The sequence below is a fragment of the Perna viridis genome, chromosome 3 (assembly GCF_037379345.1).
Source record: "Perna viridis isolate PV_CMFRI_1.1 ecotype Kerala chromosome 3, ASM3737934v1, whole genome shotgun sequence".
Taxonomy (NCBI): Eukaryota; Metazoa; Mollusca; class Bivalvia; order Mytilida; family Mytilidae; genus Perna; species Perna viridis.
Genome location: NC_142447.1, coordinates 29,815,485 through 29,832,361, shown reverse-complemented (window position 1 = coordinate 29,832,361; position 16,877 = coordinate 29,815,485). Strand labels below are relative to the sequence as shown.

The 16,877-nt window shown below is 32.1% G+C and overlaps 1 protein-coding gene across 2 annotated transcripts in view; it reads right to left on the bottom strand.

Annotated features, from left to right (window-relative positions):
- Nucleotides 1-16,877, bottom strand: part of LOC148621803 (sorting nexin-27-like) — a 39,733-nt gene that overhangs the window by 22,070 nt on the left and 786 nt on the right. For both annotated transcript variants that reach the window (XM_088576527.1, XM_088576526.1), the window contains exons 2-4: nucleotides 11,600-11,682; nucleotides 8,526-8,674; nucleotides 2,831-3,023 (exon numbers count right to left, since the gene is read on the bottom strand). In XM_088576527.1, the coding sequence (XP_088432653.1) occupies nucleotides 2,831-3,023; nucleotides 8,526-8,674; nucleotides 11,600-11,682 (425 nt within the window). The remainder of the gene's footprint in view (nucleotides 1-2,830; nucleotides 3,024-8,525; nucleotides 8,675-11,599; nucleotides 11,683-16,877) is intronic.

The following is a 16,877-nucleotide window of genomic DNA, read 5'->3' as shown; positions in this document are numbered from 1 at the left end:
GTAGGCTTTTCACCCACGTATCACTTTTTGCATGATTCTTAGCTGGAATGCTACTTAAAGATTTAGTATTTCACTGGATATTTCTTTTATGTTTTATCTTGACAAATCATGATCTTCATCTGTCTTCACCTAAAGCTAAACTGAATGGGACATTGGTATGCTTAAGTAAGAAGCATTTTTTTCCCTAATAAAAGATAAGTGGTAACAATAGAAAAAGGAATGGATACGGTAAAACATAATAAAATGCACCAGTGTGTAACCTAAATACAAAAATAGAAAATACTTTCAGAGATCACCAAAAGGTCTTCAACAAGTGAAAGAGTGATCAAGGGAACGAAAATTCTAGCAAAAATCAAAAGAATGTAATCGAGGGGCACAGACCAGACATGGACAACCTACAAACACAACAAAGAACATGAAGCAACTAAAATTATACATACAAAGTAACAAAAGTATATGAGCAACTCTGACTCCACTAAAAACTGGGAGCATGAACCAGGTGCAACAAACCTTGAAGTAAGCTTATGAATGGCCTGAACAACAAAAGTAATAAAATCAAGTGTAAGAGGATAATGACAATTCTTCAAAATCATTAAAAAATAATAAATAACACAAAAACACAATAACAACCAACATCTCTAGATTATGAACAATTGCATGAAATATGTGGCAAAAAATTATAAGTATGGAGGAAAAATCAAGGGAACCAGGACTTTGAACCATAACCAAAAAAGAATGAAATCCAAGGATAAACATTAAAAAAGGAAACAAGAGGCACTAAAGAGCCTGAATCGCTCACCTGGTCAAAAATAGTTTTTATAGCTTTCCAAAGCTGGACTCTTGATCTTACCATATTATTGTCACAAGAATCATTTAATCAATACAGACCATCTAAGTTATCTACCTGGTTTCCATATTATCAAATAAATCTGTAATTGTCATTTTTTCTCTTCAAGGGCAATAACTTTTAGTAGTGGTGGCCATCTTTTCAACAGATAAAAAATTATAAAGGATATCTTAACAAACATTCCTCCAATGTTTTGTTACAATCCATCCTACAAGTTGTCTAAGAGGAGATTAAAAAAATCCATTTTAGGACCCAAAACACATTCATTTGTCAACGGATCTTTCTGAAAATTTTGGCATACATGGTAATCCCATCATGCTGAAAAATTTTACCCCCTACCAGAATTTAGCTAAATCCATTGTTTTTGAGTTACATTGTATTTGCATAATTCTGCAATTAGACCACTATGGTCAATTTATAGTAACGACAGCCATGTCTTTTGCCAGATCAAAAATCCCCACACAAATACCCTAAGGAACATTCAAGCAAAGTTTGGTTACAATCTATTGAGTAGTTTCAGTGGAGGTGTTTGAAAAAGTTGACGGACACATAGTGATGGAAATAGCTCACATGGCCATTTGGCCAGGTGAGCTAAAAAGATATAAGCTACAAAGCATGAGATAGCCAAAAAAGGCATGTGCAAAGAAACAAAAGAAAATAAGTAAGCCTGACCACTAAAAACTGGGTGCATGGGCCAGGTGTATCGATAGGGCAGGCATCCTCTGCTTTTCTAGAAACACCTGCTAAGGACAGTTATTGTGAAAAGCAAAGGCCATGAACCATGGGCACATTAAAGCTTACAATGACAAAGAAGCTAAGGAGTTTCATTTAGAATTTTAAAATTGGTTTTTTTTTAATTTTTTTTTATTTTCAAAATATGTACAAAATACTGATAATGGCCCATTTTTAAAAACTTCCTTACCTTATGGAGGAAAAGATAAATTTAATACTTGGCATAGCATTCTGTTAGAATGCTTTTGTTTGTTTGTTGGGGTTTAACATCCGAGCAGCAATATTTCAGCTATATTCAGACGACAGATAAAACAATCTTCAATTGGCAAGATTAAATATGTTTTTATTGAAATACTTGTTTCTCAAAGACATTTTATGCAATGAAGTTAAAAATTTACCACTGATAACAGTATAAGTGATGTCAATGATAAGATCCTTCTATGACAGTGAAGAGACAATATAAATTCTAATTACAAATTTTAAAAGTTATTCATAATTTCCTAGCCATAAATTTTTCCTCACAAATCAACTTTTCTCACTTAATTTTTTTTATTTCCACTATCACTTGGAGTAAACTATGAAAAATGCTAGTTAATTCTCGAACATGTTTTGACAATGGTGGCCACCCTGATTTATAAATAAAAGTAAAACACTCAAAGATGTTTTAGATATGTAAGACCTCTCTCCTTAAGGCTTCTTAGCAAAACAGAATCATTTGAAGACAATAATATTTCAGCAACTTATAGAGTATAGAAAAAGAATAGTAACATAAAAATATTTAATTTTAATTTGTTTGAAATTTTAACCCACATTTTGGCCACTTCAATTGCAATATCATGATTATCAGGGTAAAAAAATAAGCAAGTAAGATATCTATGCCACATTCAGCACCTATTTTCTATATTATTGGGACCACAAGTCCATAAATCAATTCTAATCTGCTTTAAATTGTAAGGAGTTTTTCAAGGTTTTCATCATTTGGAAAAGAGAACATTTTCCAAAATTGCAATTTTTTTTTATTTTTAAAAGTATTAGTATGAGTTAATAATGAATTTCATCAGACATTGGTTATTTATGATTGTAAAAAAACTATTATTGTATGTCTTTTTACATGTTTCTGTGTACTTAATCATAAATGTTGTTTTGTCATTACCCCTGTGGGCCCATGATTGGTAAAATAAAATGCTTTGAACTTGGTTATACATGTATACTATATACATATATCTGTATCATTTCCAAAGAAATACCTACCTTTTTCTAAGTATTGTTCTAGACCTCTCCGTCGAGCATCCAACTGTTGTTCTGTCAGCTGAAATAGTTTCTTTCCAGGGATTTTGGGAAAATTAAAGTCTGGAAATTCTCGTTTCATTTTGTTATGTAAACTGTCAAACTCTCTGTACCTTCTTGAACACAAATGTCTACCAGCCATATATATATTAAAAACCTGAAAGATTTATAAAACAATATGCCAGCAATAAGTATAAACTGTAGATTAATGATTCAATTTGTTGTGACAAATTCTGCTTCCTGTGAGTCTAGTGCATGCTGTGTAATTTAAAAGAGCTCTATTTTCTGTCTGACAAAAAAAATTGACTTTAAGCAAAACCTGACAGCTTCCAATACTCCTTTCTAACTGTGATTTTATTTCTTACTGATAGTTGTAAATGGTTATTTAGAACAAATACTGGAGGATATATGCAAATTAACAGTAGCATAAAACACAGATTGTATTGAATTAAAGGGGTCAGGGTGGGCTCATATGGTAGTTAGTCACTAGCCTAGAGCAACATGTCCTATTTATGGTTATATTAAATATGTATAATTGCAGCATTCGTTGATAAAACAAACTTTTACTACATAGAGTTTTCCTACGCAATGTAAAACCTTGTTAATGAAGACAGAGATAATTTGTTATCTGCCAATGCCATAGCAAAGAAAATTTTTCCCATGAACATTTTATTGATGGCACACATGATTTGATATTGTCTGTGTGGCAATCAAGAAGCAGAATAAAATTAAATACTTTCTTATTCCTTTAAATTGAGAAAACTGTAATTTGTTTGATCAAACAGAAATAAAGTGCTCTACATTACATTACATTTTATTACATTTTCTAGAAGTTCAATCATTAAAAGCAAATTCAATGTTATAATGTTTGTAAGAAGAATGAAACCTTGTAGCAAGAATATATTGTTACAGAGTGAGAAATGTCACTAAATTGCCAATGTCTATGTGATTGATGTGCTATTTGGTAAACACTGGCAGGCCGATTACAAGGTAAACAATGGCAGGCCGATTACAAGGCAAACACTGGCAGACCGATTACAAGGTAAACACTGGCAGACTGATTACACTTTCAAAACAGATGTATTATGACATACTAGTAGTCAGTCTTCATCCAAAGAAGAACAAAAACAATGCTAAAATAAATAAGCACCATCCCAAGGTATCTGATTATCAGGGGAAGACCCAAGATTTCAGGTTAGGGAAGCATAAAAAGAATTATTAAAGTCTGAGCAAAGCTGGGCAAAAAATATGTTGGTAGAAATTGCATAAAAATCAAAATTTCATGCAAACAAATATGTTTTCCCAATTTTAGAGGCACAAATGTAAGGCCTACAGCCAGCGATATTTCTTGCTTTTATAATTCATATATATCTGAAATAAGGTTGTTTTCCATGATGAAAAAAGTGCCTAATTCATCCAAAAACTGGCTCAACAATAGTCCCAAATAAATAGAACTATTTCAGAAATGGAAGTTTAAAGGGTAAGATGTGGTGTTTCTGTTCCAAATATCATTGCTTAAATGTTTATGACTGGTCTTCTTCTTGATATCCTCTATAAAATTATTCATTTTAACTATAAAATTAAGATAGATTTTGTTTCTTTTTTATAATGTTTATTATTTAAAAATTACATATATTTTTTCAATAAAAAAGGGATGAATATTTTTAACAAGAGGCTACCAGAAGCCTGAATCGCTCACCCGGTTATATTTTTGCCGTTCAAAGACAACAACTCTAACAAGGAGTTGTCAGACTATTATAATGAAGACTTTGGCAGGACTTATCATAAGGATCATTTCATCAATGAAAGTTTCTATCATAGTTTCAAAATATTGGCTAAAATCTGCTAAAAACATGATTTCTTGCCTTTCAAAGGCAATAACTCTGAGAATGAGTCGTCCAACAAATTTGATTCCTTGCAGACTATTGTAGGCCTTATAATAAGGATCATTTCGGATATTGAAAGAATTTGGCTAACTCTGGCAGTTTTGGAGATATACATGTATGAGAAAAAAACTTCTGGCCCCTTTCTTTTATATTTAGTACATTTGTGTAACTGCTGCCATGTTTTTTTGACCTGACCAATAAAAATCCCCACATCAGATCTAAGCAGAAAACCCTAAGGAATTTTCATACTTCATACTAAGTCAGGTTCTAATTGGTCATGAAGTTTCATAGAAGAAAATTTTTGAAAGAAATAAGATTAGATGCAAAATACTCTAAGGAACATTCATACCAACTTTGGTTCAAATTGGGCAACAAATGTAAGAGGAGAAAAAAAAACATTAAAAAAGAGCAAAAAAAAAACGTTTAAAAAAAAGGCCAACAAATTCACTGCCTTCACTGGCTGCCTATCCCCATCATGAATCTGTGCCTGTTGTTTGGTCCACAAAGATTATCTATATTTTACAGACTATCAAAAATGGAATTGTCTGTCTATTTACAGTAGAATTGATTTTTAACTCATTATGAAGTGTTCATTGGAATTCAATGCAATGTTATTAACACAGTGCAATCTCAGTGGGTATCTTCATATATATTATGATTGTAATTTTCACACTATAACAGTATAGCTTTTTAACCTCCACAATCCCAGGCTTTATGTGTGTCTGTATCCTTCACATATGTGAATATAACTTTCATTATCCTACATTTTGATTCTTGTATGTGACTGTAACTTTCACCATCTCTTACTTCTGCTTCTGATTTAAGACTGCAATCTTCACTATCAGAACATACGGATTCTCCTGCGTTTCTGTATACTTCCTTATCTCCACCTTATGATTCCCAGATGTGACTGTATTCTTCATTTTCCTAAAAAACTGATTCTCATATATGGCTTTCTCCTGTATGAATATATCCTTCACTATCCCATGGTCCCCATTCTTATATGTGATTGTACCTTTAATCTCCCTTTGTCCTGATTCATAAATGTGGCTGTAATCTTCACTAACTGAACCTTTTGATTCCGGGTTAACAAACAAAGCAGAAATGGTAAAACCACAAGTAATTATGCAGTAAATTAAAAAAATCATAATGGTAAAATCAGGATTTGAAAAAGTAGATTTCCACTTTAAAGTGGAAGAAAATCAGGTTTGCGATTGTCATATGCGACAGTATCCTTCACTATCCCAAAACACTGATTTTTGTGTAGCTGTAACTATCATCATGTATGATTAGTCTTCGTTATCCAATGGTCCTGATTCTAATATGTGATTGTACTTCTCTCTCACTTCATCCTGATTTTTCTATGTGACAGTAACCTTCACCATTGTAAAGTTCTGTTTCTTCTATGTGTCTTACTACTTCACTATCACAAGGTTCTGATACTCATATGTAACTGTAACCTTAACTATCCCAGCCTTCTGATTATCATATAGGACTTAAAACTTCACTATGCTAATGTTTTCATCTTCATATAGGAATTTAAACTTCATTATCCTAATGTTTTGATTCACACGTGTGACTGCAACCTTCATTATCCTAATGTTTTGATTCACACGTGTGACTGCAACCTTCATCTATCCTAATGTTTTGATTCACACATGTGACTGCAACCTTCATTATCCTAATGTTTTGATTCACACATGTGACTGCAACCTTCATTATCCTAATGTTTTGATTCACATCATGTGACTACAACCTTCACACATGTAACTGCATCCTTCATTATCCTAATGTTTTCATTCACACATGTAACTGCATCCTTAACTATCCTAATTTTCTGATTCTTATAAGATATCATAATGATTCTCATGTGTGATCATAAGTAACACACACCCCTTAGTCCTGATTCTTAAACAAGACTGTAACCTTCAATATCTCAAGCTTCTAATTCTCATGTGTCTGCATACTATGACAAGGCACTGATACTCACTCATATATATGCAACTGTAACTCAACTCAATATTCTAACATTCTTATAAGATTATGATTATCGTGTGACTTTAACCGTCACTCTCCCTTTTTCCTGTATGTGAATGTAACCTACACAACCATAATGTTTTGAATCTCATGTGTTTCAGTATACTTCATTATTAGTATCACAAACTTTAGTATCTAAAATTTCTGATAGTTGTATGCAAATATAACCCTAATAATCCTGATGATTCAAAACTAATGTATTACCGTATTTTCCGGACTATAATTTGATGTGGAGTATAAGTCGAATTGCCTAATTTTGACCAAAATCAACAAAAAAACATAGATAAGTCGAGAGTCAGACGTGTGCATTTATATCGTATGTGTAAGCGGAGATCCAAGTGGAGCGGTTTGTTTTCAACAGCATATTATTCCAGCGATGCTACTAAGTATAAGATTTCTGAATTAAATAAGTATCTGTGTATTTGTTAAAGTGTACTTTGTCTGCGAGTTTAATTATTTTTATTGAATGGCGTGTCGATGGCTCTGAAGCCATGTACGAAATCATAAACATGTCAAACGTGGGCAGCCATGTATGAAATAAGGGGGAAATTCGCTTGATGAATTGGTCATAATTACGAGCGGTAATAAGTAAACAATATTACCTGGTATTTTGAAATTCAATATAAAATAATTGTGACCTGCAAATTCAATGTCCGGTATTTTTGTTATCTGTACTAATTTAAAGCATATTTGACATTGGAACATTTTAATATTATCAAAATTGTCATTGACGATTAATTAAAATCGCATCAGACTCTGTTTATGAGACTTTGTATTTCATTCAGGTTAAGATCGTATCCATGCTTAGCTGGAACAGGGATTGACACTAGGTATGGTGCAGAAATCAAACTCAATCACTTCTTTTTTATCAAATCTTTCAAAAATTTATCCAAAGTCTTCAGGTGAAGATTTAACCTCTTAACGATTTCAGAAAACATTTAAATCAGACAGAATAGTGAGAAATGGTCCATAAATAGTTGGATACGGTAACTTCCGATTACACATTTTAGACCTTTTGACTTCAAAAACTGATCAAACAAGAAATATCAGAAAAATATACATCATTTTCTTGATGAGAAATGAATTGAAACAGACTTTTTCACATCTCATGCAATTTTCAGTTCTTAACATACTGTAAGAATGAATATTTTTGGCAAACTTTATTTGGGTTTGGGGAAAAGTTGGTAACGGTACGGGTATGGGTTACACATTTTAGACCCTACCGTTACAACATACCGTAAATGGATATAAATTTGCATATTAAAGGACCGATAACTCCAAAACACTCGATAATGTTTTGCAAGTTAAAAAAAAAAGAGTTTTGTTAACATATCTTCTAGAGTTTATTTATATATTTTAACGGTTTCAAAGTTTAAGAGTTTTTATTAACATCATCATATTCATACATAAAGGATAGCGGCAATGATCAATAATATTCGAATTCAATCGCCGGTTTGACTGTTTGAGTGATGGCTTTTGTTGATTGCAGTTTACCAAAAATTCTGAATTAAAGCAATCAAATACAAATATAATGAAATGCACTGTTGATGAACATTTTTCTTGAAAAATACTTAGATAAGTCGAAGTGGACGATAAGTCAAGGCTGACACTTTGCTGAAAAAAAATATTGACTTATAGTCCAGAAAATACGGTATTTTGATTTCTATTTTGGCAGGCCATCTTTTATTAAAATCTTCACTGCAAATTAAAATATATATAAATAGAAATAATCTTACCACAAATTTTTCTCCAGCATGTTCTATTGTTTGGTAGTCTGGTATTGATATAGGTAATGAACGTCTTTCTGAGTAGTCTATGTATGAAGGGCCAGAGGAATCATCACTGGGTTCTAGTCTTTCTGCAACTTGGTCAGGTACAGATATAACTAAAAATACGGTGCAGAAATTTTGAATAAAATTGACACTTATTACTTTTTTGAAAGAACTATTCATACATTAGTAAAAATCTTCATATTCTTAAATAAAAAAAAACAAAAACAAAAAATATTAAAATTATAATGCTTATATGTTTACATTGGTCCCTGTAAGATTTGTTGAAGAACATAGTACATGTAGTTTTAAATCCAAAAACAAAATTTTTGCTAGACTTCCTTTACATGTTATAACTTGCTCGAACTGTCACATAGAAAGAAAATAATTTCAATAATTTTCACCAGCCATAAATGACAAGAACTTTTAATTTTATGGAACTGTTATATTAAATTATAGATATAAAGAATAGAATGCTTCACAGAGCTCAGCCCAATACAAACACAAATGTAAAACCTTTGAACAATATTGTAAAGGATAGACCATACATCTCTTAACCTGGATAATAACTATGTAGTCTATGAAAAAAATGATGCAGGTGATTAAAAATGCAAATGACTTTTAAACCACCATACAGTGATTACATTTCTGCAAGAGGTTTCCTGACATTTTACATTTTCCAAGTTTTTTTAACAGATTTCATAGGGAATATAGATTCTCCTTCAAAATATTCATGATTCAAACTTTTTCTCCACTTTCTATTGTAAAATTAAGATTTTTTCATGTTGGCAAAGAGTAACCAAGGGAACCAAGATTCTAGAGGAAATCAAAAGAATGTAATCCAGGGACAAAGACCAGACATGGAAATACATACAAAGTAACAAAAGCAAATGAGCAACTTGGACTCCACTAAAAACTGGGAGCATGGAACAGGAAACGAAAACAATGACACATAGAACAATTCAGTTTTCAATGTGCCAATGGATACATTGTAATGATCCACGAGTTCATGATGGCAACCATAAAACTTCTGTATTGATGACTTCAATCTTGTAGCAACATAACCCTGTTCCAGAAGCCTAACTGTAAGAAGTCTAGCATGATACAAAAAGTCTGTATAGTTATGGCAAGCTCTGGCATAACATATGAGTTGTGATATGAAAACTCCATATGCAGGTGCTGAAGGGATGTTGCCACAGATGAAAGGAAAATTGAAAATACAGAATGAATAGTCATGGTATTTGTCGTGTAGTTTGGTCAATAGTTTTCCTTTACAGACGATCTCTAAGTGCAGGTCAAGGTCTGAGGCTGACTTCACAGTGTCTGTAGTATCCTTTATCTCAAGTTCTTTGGGGTAGATTAAATGTATAAAACCCACAAAACTAGGATTGTTAAAGACAACATGCTAAAATTCTTAATTTTACCATCTGCGATGGAGAAATAATTTAAAACCAATCATTACTGAAGGAAAATCTATGCGTCTCCTCCTCAATATGTCAAGGAACATGAGGCTCTCAATAACCTGAATCGCTCACCTGGTTTAATAGCAGAAGCTTTAAAAAGTTTAATACATGCAAAATGTAAAAATGGTCTCACACCTTTACCTAAATCTGCACAGATGATATTTGTCATGATACTGAACATTTAAAAACATTAATCATCTTTCTATTTATGTTAACTGAATAACATGCTGAAATGCAAAAAAAAATCATTAAAAAACACCCAAAAAAATTCATTCAAAAAACACAATCAACAGATTGTTAGCGAATCTGCACCAATCATAGATCTTTACAAACTTTCATATATATATATATATATATATATATATATCTTTCAATTTACATTTATTATCAATCTGCTATTGTTTTCTTAACAACAGGCAAAAACATTGAAAATGTTTAAAATGACACTTTCTGGGGCCATAATTCCAAGAAGTGTCAACCAGTTTTTCTGAGATCTACAATTATCTCAATATGCTTTTGTTTTCAAAATAATTGGCAAAAACTGATCATTTTTTTTTTAAATGTCAAAAATGACACTATTAAGGGCCATAACTCCAAGAAAAGTCAATATTTTTTTCTGAAATTTGCACCAACAACAGATATTGAAATACTGAACATTTTATCAATTTACTACAATTATCATCAATCTGCTTTTATTTTCTAAATGATTGGCAAGAAATGATTAAAACATCAAAAATGACAATTTCAAGGATCGTACATGTATCTCTAAGAAGGCCTGAAAGGTCGACAGATTTTTCTGAAATTTGCACCCAAAATAGATATTAAAATACTGAATATTTATCAATTTACATTAATCATCAATCTACTTTCGTTTGTCTTAGTAATAGGCAAAAACAGATAAAAATCTCAAAAAATTTCACATTGAAGGGCCTAACACCAAGAAGGGTCAATAGATTTTTCTGTATTTGCACTTGTGGTAGATATTGAAATACTGAATATTTTATCATTTTACTAACAGTCAGCAAATTTTGTTTTCTATATAACAAGCAAAAACTACCAAAAAAAAATAAAAATTAACAAAACAAAGGCAGTAACTCCAAAATTAATAAATATAATACCTTGTTCAAAATTTTCAGGAAAGATAGATCTCTTCAAGTCAAGAGCCTACAATGCCTCAGATTTCTTTTATCTGCTATTGGTTTTGAGATATAAACAAAAATGTGTAATGATACCCCTTATGTTCTATTTTTAGTAACAGTGGCCATGTTTTTCAGCAAGGAACCAAAACAGATTCAATTTTGGGAGTAAATATGCCAAGGACAACAGATGCCACATCAATGACGGATGCCAAGTGATGCTGAAAAGGGTAATTAACAGTTTTTCTACAGTTTGTCTTACCTCTGGGTACATGTTAATCTGAACTCAACCCGAGCTCTGGCACCAATTAATATAAATTAAATTTGATCACTGTAGTCCTATCTGCGATTACAAGTCAAGGTAATCAAAACATGATTCGTTCACCTTTGTATAATCCTTCAGGTACAAAACTAACAACATAATCACCAAATGAGACCTTACCTGTCAGTATTAGTTTATCACCACCAGATTTGATCAAGTCAACCACTTGTTTATGTGTAGACCCCTCAACATTCACACCATTTCTGAAAATGCAGAGACACAAATTTAAACTTTTTGTGAAGAATCCTAAAATTCAATGCACATGTCCCAATGTCCTTTCAATTTCTGAATAGATAGGTGTACATGTATTACAGAAAAAGAATAAAAGTAAAAGCAGTTCTTACTGAAATGGTACATTTTATAGATAGTAAAACAGAGAAAATAAAACTAAAGGCTTTAAAAAACCGGATTAGCTCATATGAAAAATATCTGACAATTTTCTGATGGAAATGAGATTGGTCTGGCCACCACATGAAAGAGTAATCAACGGAACCAAGAATCTAGCAGAAATCAAAAGAATACAATCCAGGGACAAAGACCAAACATAGAAAACAGACATACACAACAAAGAACATTAAGTAACAAAAATAGTACATACAAAGTCACAAAAGCAAATGAGCAACTTGGACTCCACTAAAAACTGGGAGCATGGACCAAGTGCACCGGCATGGTAAGCGTCCTCTGCTTTTCTAGAAACATATGCCGAGTTGCTCATAAGAAGTCAAATCTGGGGAAGACAAAAGAAGAAAGGAAAACTATGACACAATGAACAAATCAGTTTTCATGGTGCAGATGTACACATCGTAACGATCCACAAGTTCATGATGGCAACCATAAAACTTCTGTAATGATGACTTCAATCTTGTAGCAACATAACCCTGTTCCAGAAGCCTAACTGTAAGAAGTCTAGCATGATACAAAAAGTCTGTAAAGTTATGGCAAGCTCTGGCATAACATATGAGTTGCGATATGAAAACTCCATATGCAGGTGCTGGATGGATGTTGCCACAGATGAAAGGAACAATTCTGAATGAAAAGTCATCATGTTTGTTGTGAAGTTTGGTCAGTAGTGTTCCAGTACCATCGATCTCTAAGTGTAGGTCAAGATATGAGGCTGACTTCACAGTGTCTGTAGTATCCTTTATCTTAAATTCTTTGGGGTAGATGCAATATATCAAGTCCATGAAACTAGGATTGTTTAATGATAGTACATCATCTATATAGTGGAAACTGAGATTAAAGGATCGAGCCAAACGACTTCTTTCTTACAGATCAGATCAGCCATAAAGTCAGCCTCATAAGAGTGTAGAAATATGTAAGCAAGCAGAGAAGCACAATTTGTTCCCATTGGAATGCTGACCGTTTGTTGAAAAACGTGTACAGCACACTGGAAAAATATGTTGTCAATCAAAAATTCCTGCATTTTGAAAACACCTTCTGTATATTTGGAAGATGATTTGGAATTATTCTTTACAAAGTACATAATGTATAAAGAATCTCTACCAAGAACTATATAATTGTATGTATGTGTACCATCTTTTTTGAAGAAACAATGATGTATAATGTTTTTGAGTCAGGATTTTAACTAAGTATGAGGAATAGAAGTATACAGTGTTGAAAAATCATAGGTTTTAAATACTATTATATTCTGATAATAATCTTAAATTGAGGGTCTCCAAAAGATCTTTCGAATTTTTCAGGATCTACATTGAATTAATACCACTACGGGAGTAACAAGTGTTGTGGTAAGACTGAAGATCCTCTTTGACAGCTGTGAGTATAGAAGTTAAAAGTTTTGAAAGAGGTTTGGTGGTACATTTTGCAGATCCAGCTATATGTAACGTTGTTTGTATGGATTCTTGTGGAGTTTAGGAATCCAGTACATAGACGGTAAATCACAATCGTCATCTTTGGTAGAGAGACCAAAAGAGGATAGGACAGATTTATGGTTATCCACTATCCCTTCTTTTGAGAGTTATAGTGGCAGTATAGGTCTCATCACTGCTATAATTTTCTATGTCTATCTCTGATAATAAACATTGGATGTAATATGTTTTGCAGACAAAAACAATGTTGTTTTGGGCTTTGTCTGCTGGAACGACAACTATTGAACATATCTGTCATGTATAGAAGACAATGTTTTTGCTACATCTTGAAAATTGATGTAGCATTGGCACTCACTGACCTTCTTGAAACTTTCATTCGTTTCAAAATTAAAGACCTCACGGCCTTTATCCACTCTGACAGAGAATCAATGTCCTCTTGTTCTCATTTGATCCATTGTCTTTCATAGTCCTCCAAAGCCTCCATAAGAACTTAAAAGTTATAATTCTGATTTAAGGAGTGTGGTTCACAGTATTTGGGACCTTTAGAAAGGATATTACACAGAGATTTGATTTCGATAATGGTTAAATCTCACGTAACAACATGAAGAAACAGTCAACAAACATTACAAGATAGGGAACATTTCATATACCTTTAGATTCCTTTGAATATATGTGCACATGTTTGATGTTTCAAATCCATGAAAAAAAATTGACTTTCATATTTTTTAAATTTAATTTAAGAGGAATAGAATTTTCATGTACATCTATTCAGGTGCCTCTTATTATACACAAATAAGAAGAATAAAAAATTATTTCATAACATATAGATCCACATTCTACAGAAACAATTGTCTGTAGTTGATTCAACATTTGGTGTGGATATTTTATCTTCACACACTTTAATTTGAACTATTCTGTCATGAGACAGTCAACTGCTGCACAAGTCAGTCCCCCTTCCCTTTGCCATTACTTCAAACAAAAACAAAAAACAAAAAATAGGATTTTTTTTACGCAGTAAGTGATGCACTTAAATATGAAATGTGTGCATTATTTGTTTTGAATTGACCCATATTAGGGTATTTCTTTGAAATAAACTTAAAGTTGTGTCAAGACATACATGTACATGGTACAGACAAGGGTAACTCTACAAAATACCTGTGCTATACTGAATGAAGCTATGGAGGCAGCCATTCTGTATTTACAGACAGTTGGAACACTACCTACTTGACAGTAAAAAAATTCTGAGGAGCTCCAACCGATAAGGCTGACACAGATTGGAATTAAAAGAAATTCAGGATTGGAAATCAAAATTTTCATAATTTCGGCTGATTTTTTTCTGGAAATTACAGAACAAAACATCCAGGTCAGCAGATTTCAGTCCAGGTTGGTAGGGAAACAGGAAATAAACATATATATATTTTTGACCTTACAACTTTTGGTAAATATCATAATGTGTACATATTCGTACACATGTACAAGTATGTCAAGTGTATAAAAATATATATGTAGGATCTTAATGTTTCCATGTTTGAAATTGCATTCATATTATGTAAAATTATATCAAAAACTGGTCTGACTTTTCCTGTTTAAATATCATCAATTCTGCAGAGAGGGTGAAAACGAACTAAATCTGGATAATGTTTTGAAATGTTCCCTATGTATTTAAGGTAAACTCAATTCACATTGACATGCTGGTCAATAGAAGAACAATAGCCACCTATATAAAACAGGTCAGGTGGACAAAAAAGACAATCTGCTTTTGATTAAATCAGCTGTTATGCAAATTATAGATGAAAAATATAGAAACTTTTTAAAAATATATACAGATAGCTCCAAGGATCCTGCTCCTGGTAAAACATCAAATGCATTCTTTATCCCTGGTAAAAGAGTATCATTGTCTACTCGGTCGACTGATAATATTTCCTTTATTCAACAGAAATGACTGCAATATTGCTTGCGCTAAAATGGATAATTGATCAAAAGCATCAAGACAAAAACATTGTCATCCTCATAGATTCTTTTAGTTCTCTTCAATCTATCAAAAATAATAATTCTAGCAGACCAGACTTGTTAAATTCTATTCAACTATACGCAAAATTTCTAAAACAGAAAAATATAAGTGTAATTATAGAATGGATTCTGGCACATGTCAGTATTCCGGGTAATGAAATTAGCGACAGACTGGCAAAACAAGCGCTATCAAACCCTACTATTGGTGTCAAAATTGGGTTAAGTGCAAAAGAATTTATTTCTATTATTTCCAAAATTTTTCAACAAAAATGGCAGACAAGCTGGGAAAATTCGAATCACATTTGGCATAAACAGCTAAAACCTAATGTTAATGTAAAACCAGCATCTTACAGTGGTAAAAGGCATCACACAAAACAATTACTATACTCAGACTGGGCACAACCATGCTACTAGGTCAAATAGGAAAATATGTTGCCTTCATGCCAAAAATGTGGAATTTCAGAGGACATTAAGCATGTCCTTATAGATTGTATAGAACACCAACAAGCATGTTTGGAACTTAAAGAAAATATCCACAAATTGGGTCTCCACACTCTTTCGGAACTAAACCTTCTTAACCCACCAAAATCAGTTCAGCAACAAGTCTGGTCAGCATAAGCGCAATCTATTTCAGTCATTGGTTATCATAGTAAAATATAGTATACTTTTGTTTAAATCACAGTAATTGTCCTTAAATAACTTTAAGCCCCATATATATATATATGTATATATATGTTTTTTTTTCTTTTCATTTCAAGTTGGATAATCCACACCCTATATATCAAGTGTAGTTGCACTGATTTCAGCTGAGCAGTTTCTGGTGGTCGTGCAACACATTTATAAATATGTAGGGTCAATATCTAATGTGATAAAACCAAAACCAACATATTCATACAGTACCATTTATCTTAAATAATATCATCTTTCATTTTTCAATAAAAAAACAAAATAATATATAATTGAATTAAAATAAAATTAATTACCTTAAATGGGGTTCCACAATGCAATATATTTATACACATACATGTAGTCTCTCATTTTATTTATTTATTTTTTACTATTATTATTATTTTTTTTTTTTTTTTACTTTTGTTAATCATGTACACATATGCTTATGAAACATATCTACCAAGCCGATAGCTCCAGTCGTGTGTAGTATAATGTCACATGCGTTCTTCAAAAAAAAAACTCTGGTTTATACCTAGTCATAAAGCTAAACTCCAAAATAATAAAAAAAGTATATTTTATTTATTTTTTTTTTTTTACTTTCCTTATTTTACTATCTTTTATCTTACTACTTTGACTCATAAATACATTATTTATTGGTTTCCTTTGCTAAACTTTTGGTGTTCTTAAGTCCATGTATAAATTTTGGATTTACATTTATACTTGTTAAATTCTAAAAGTTGACCAATCTAATCAATGATAATCAATCCAGTTTCCAAACTTATTAAAAACAAATTCTGGTCAACCCACCCACCAGAAGCATGAGCTGAAACAGTCTCGTGTGGCATTAGAAAACCTGCGTACTAATGTCGTGTGCTAGCACAGTAAAATCTGGG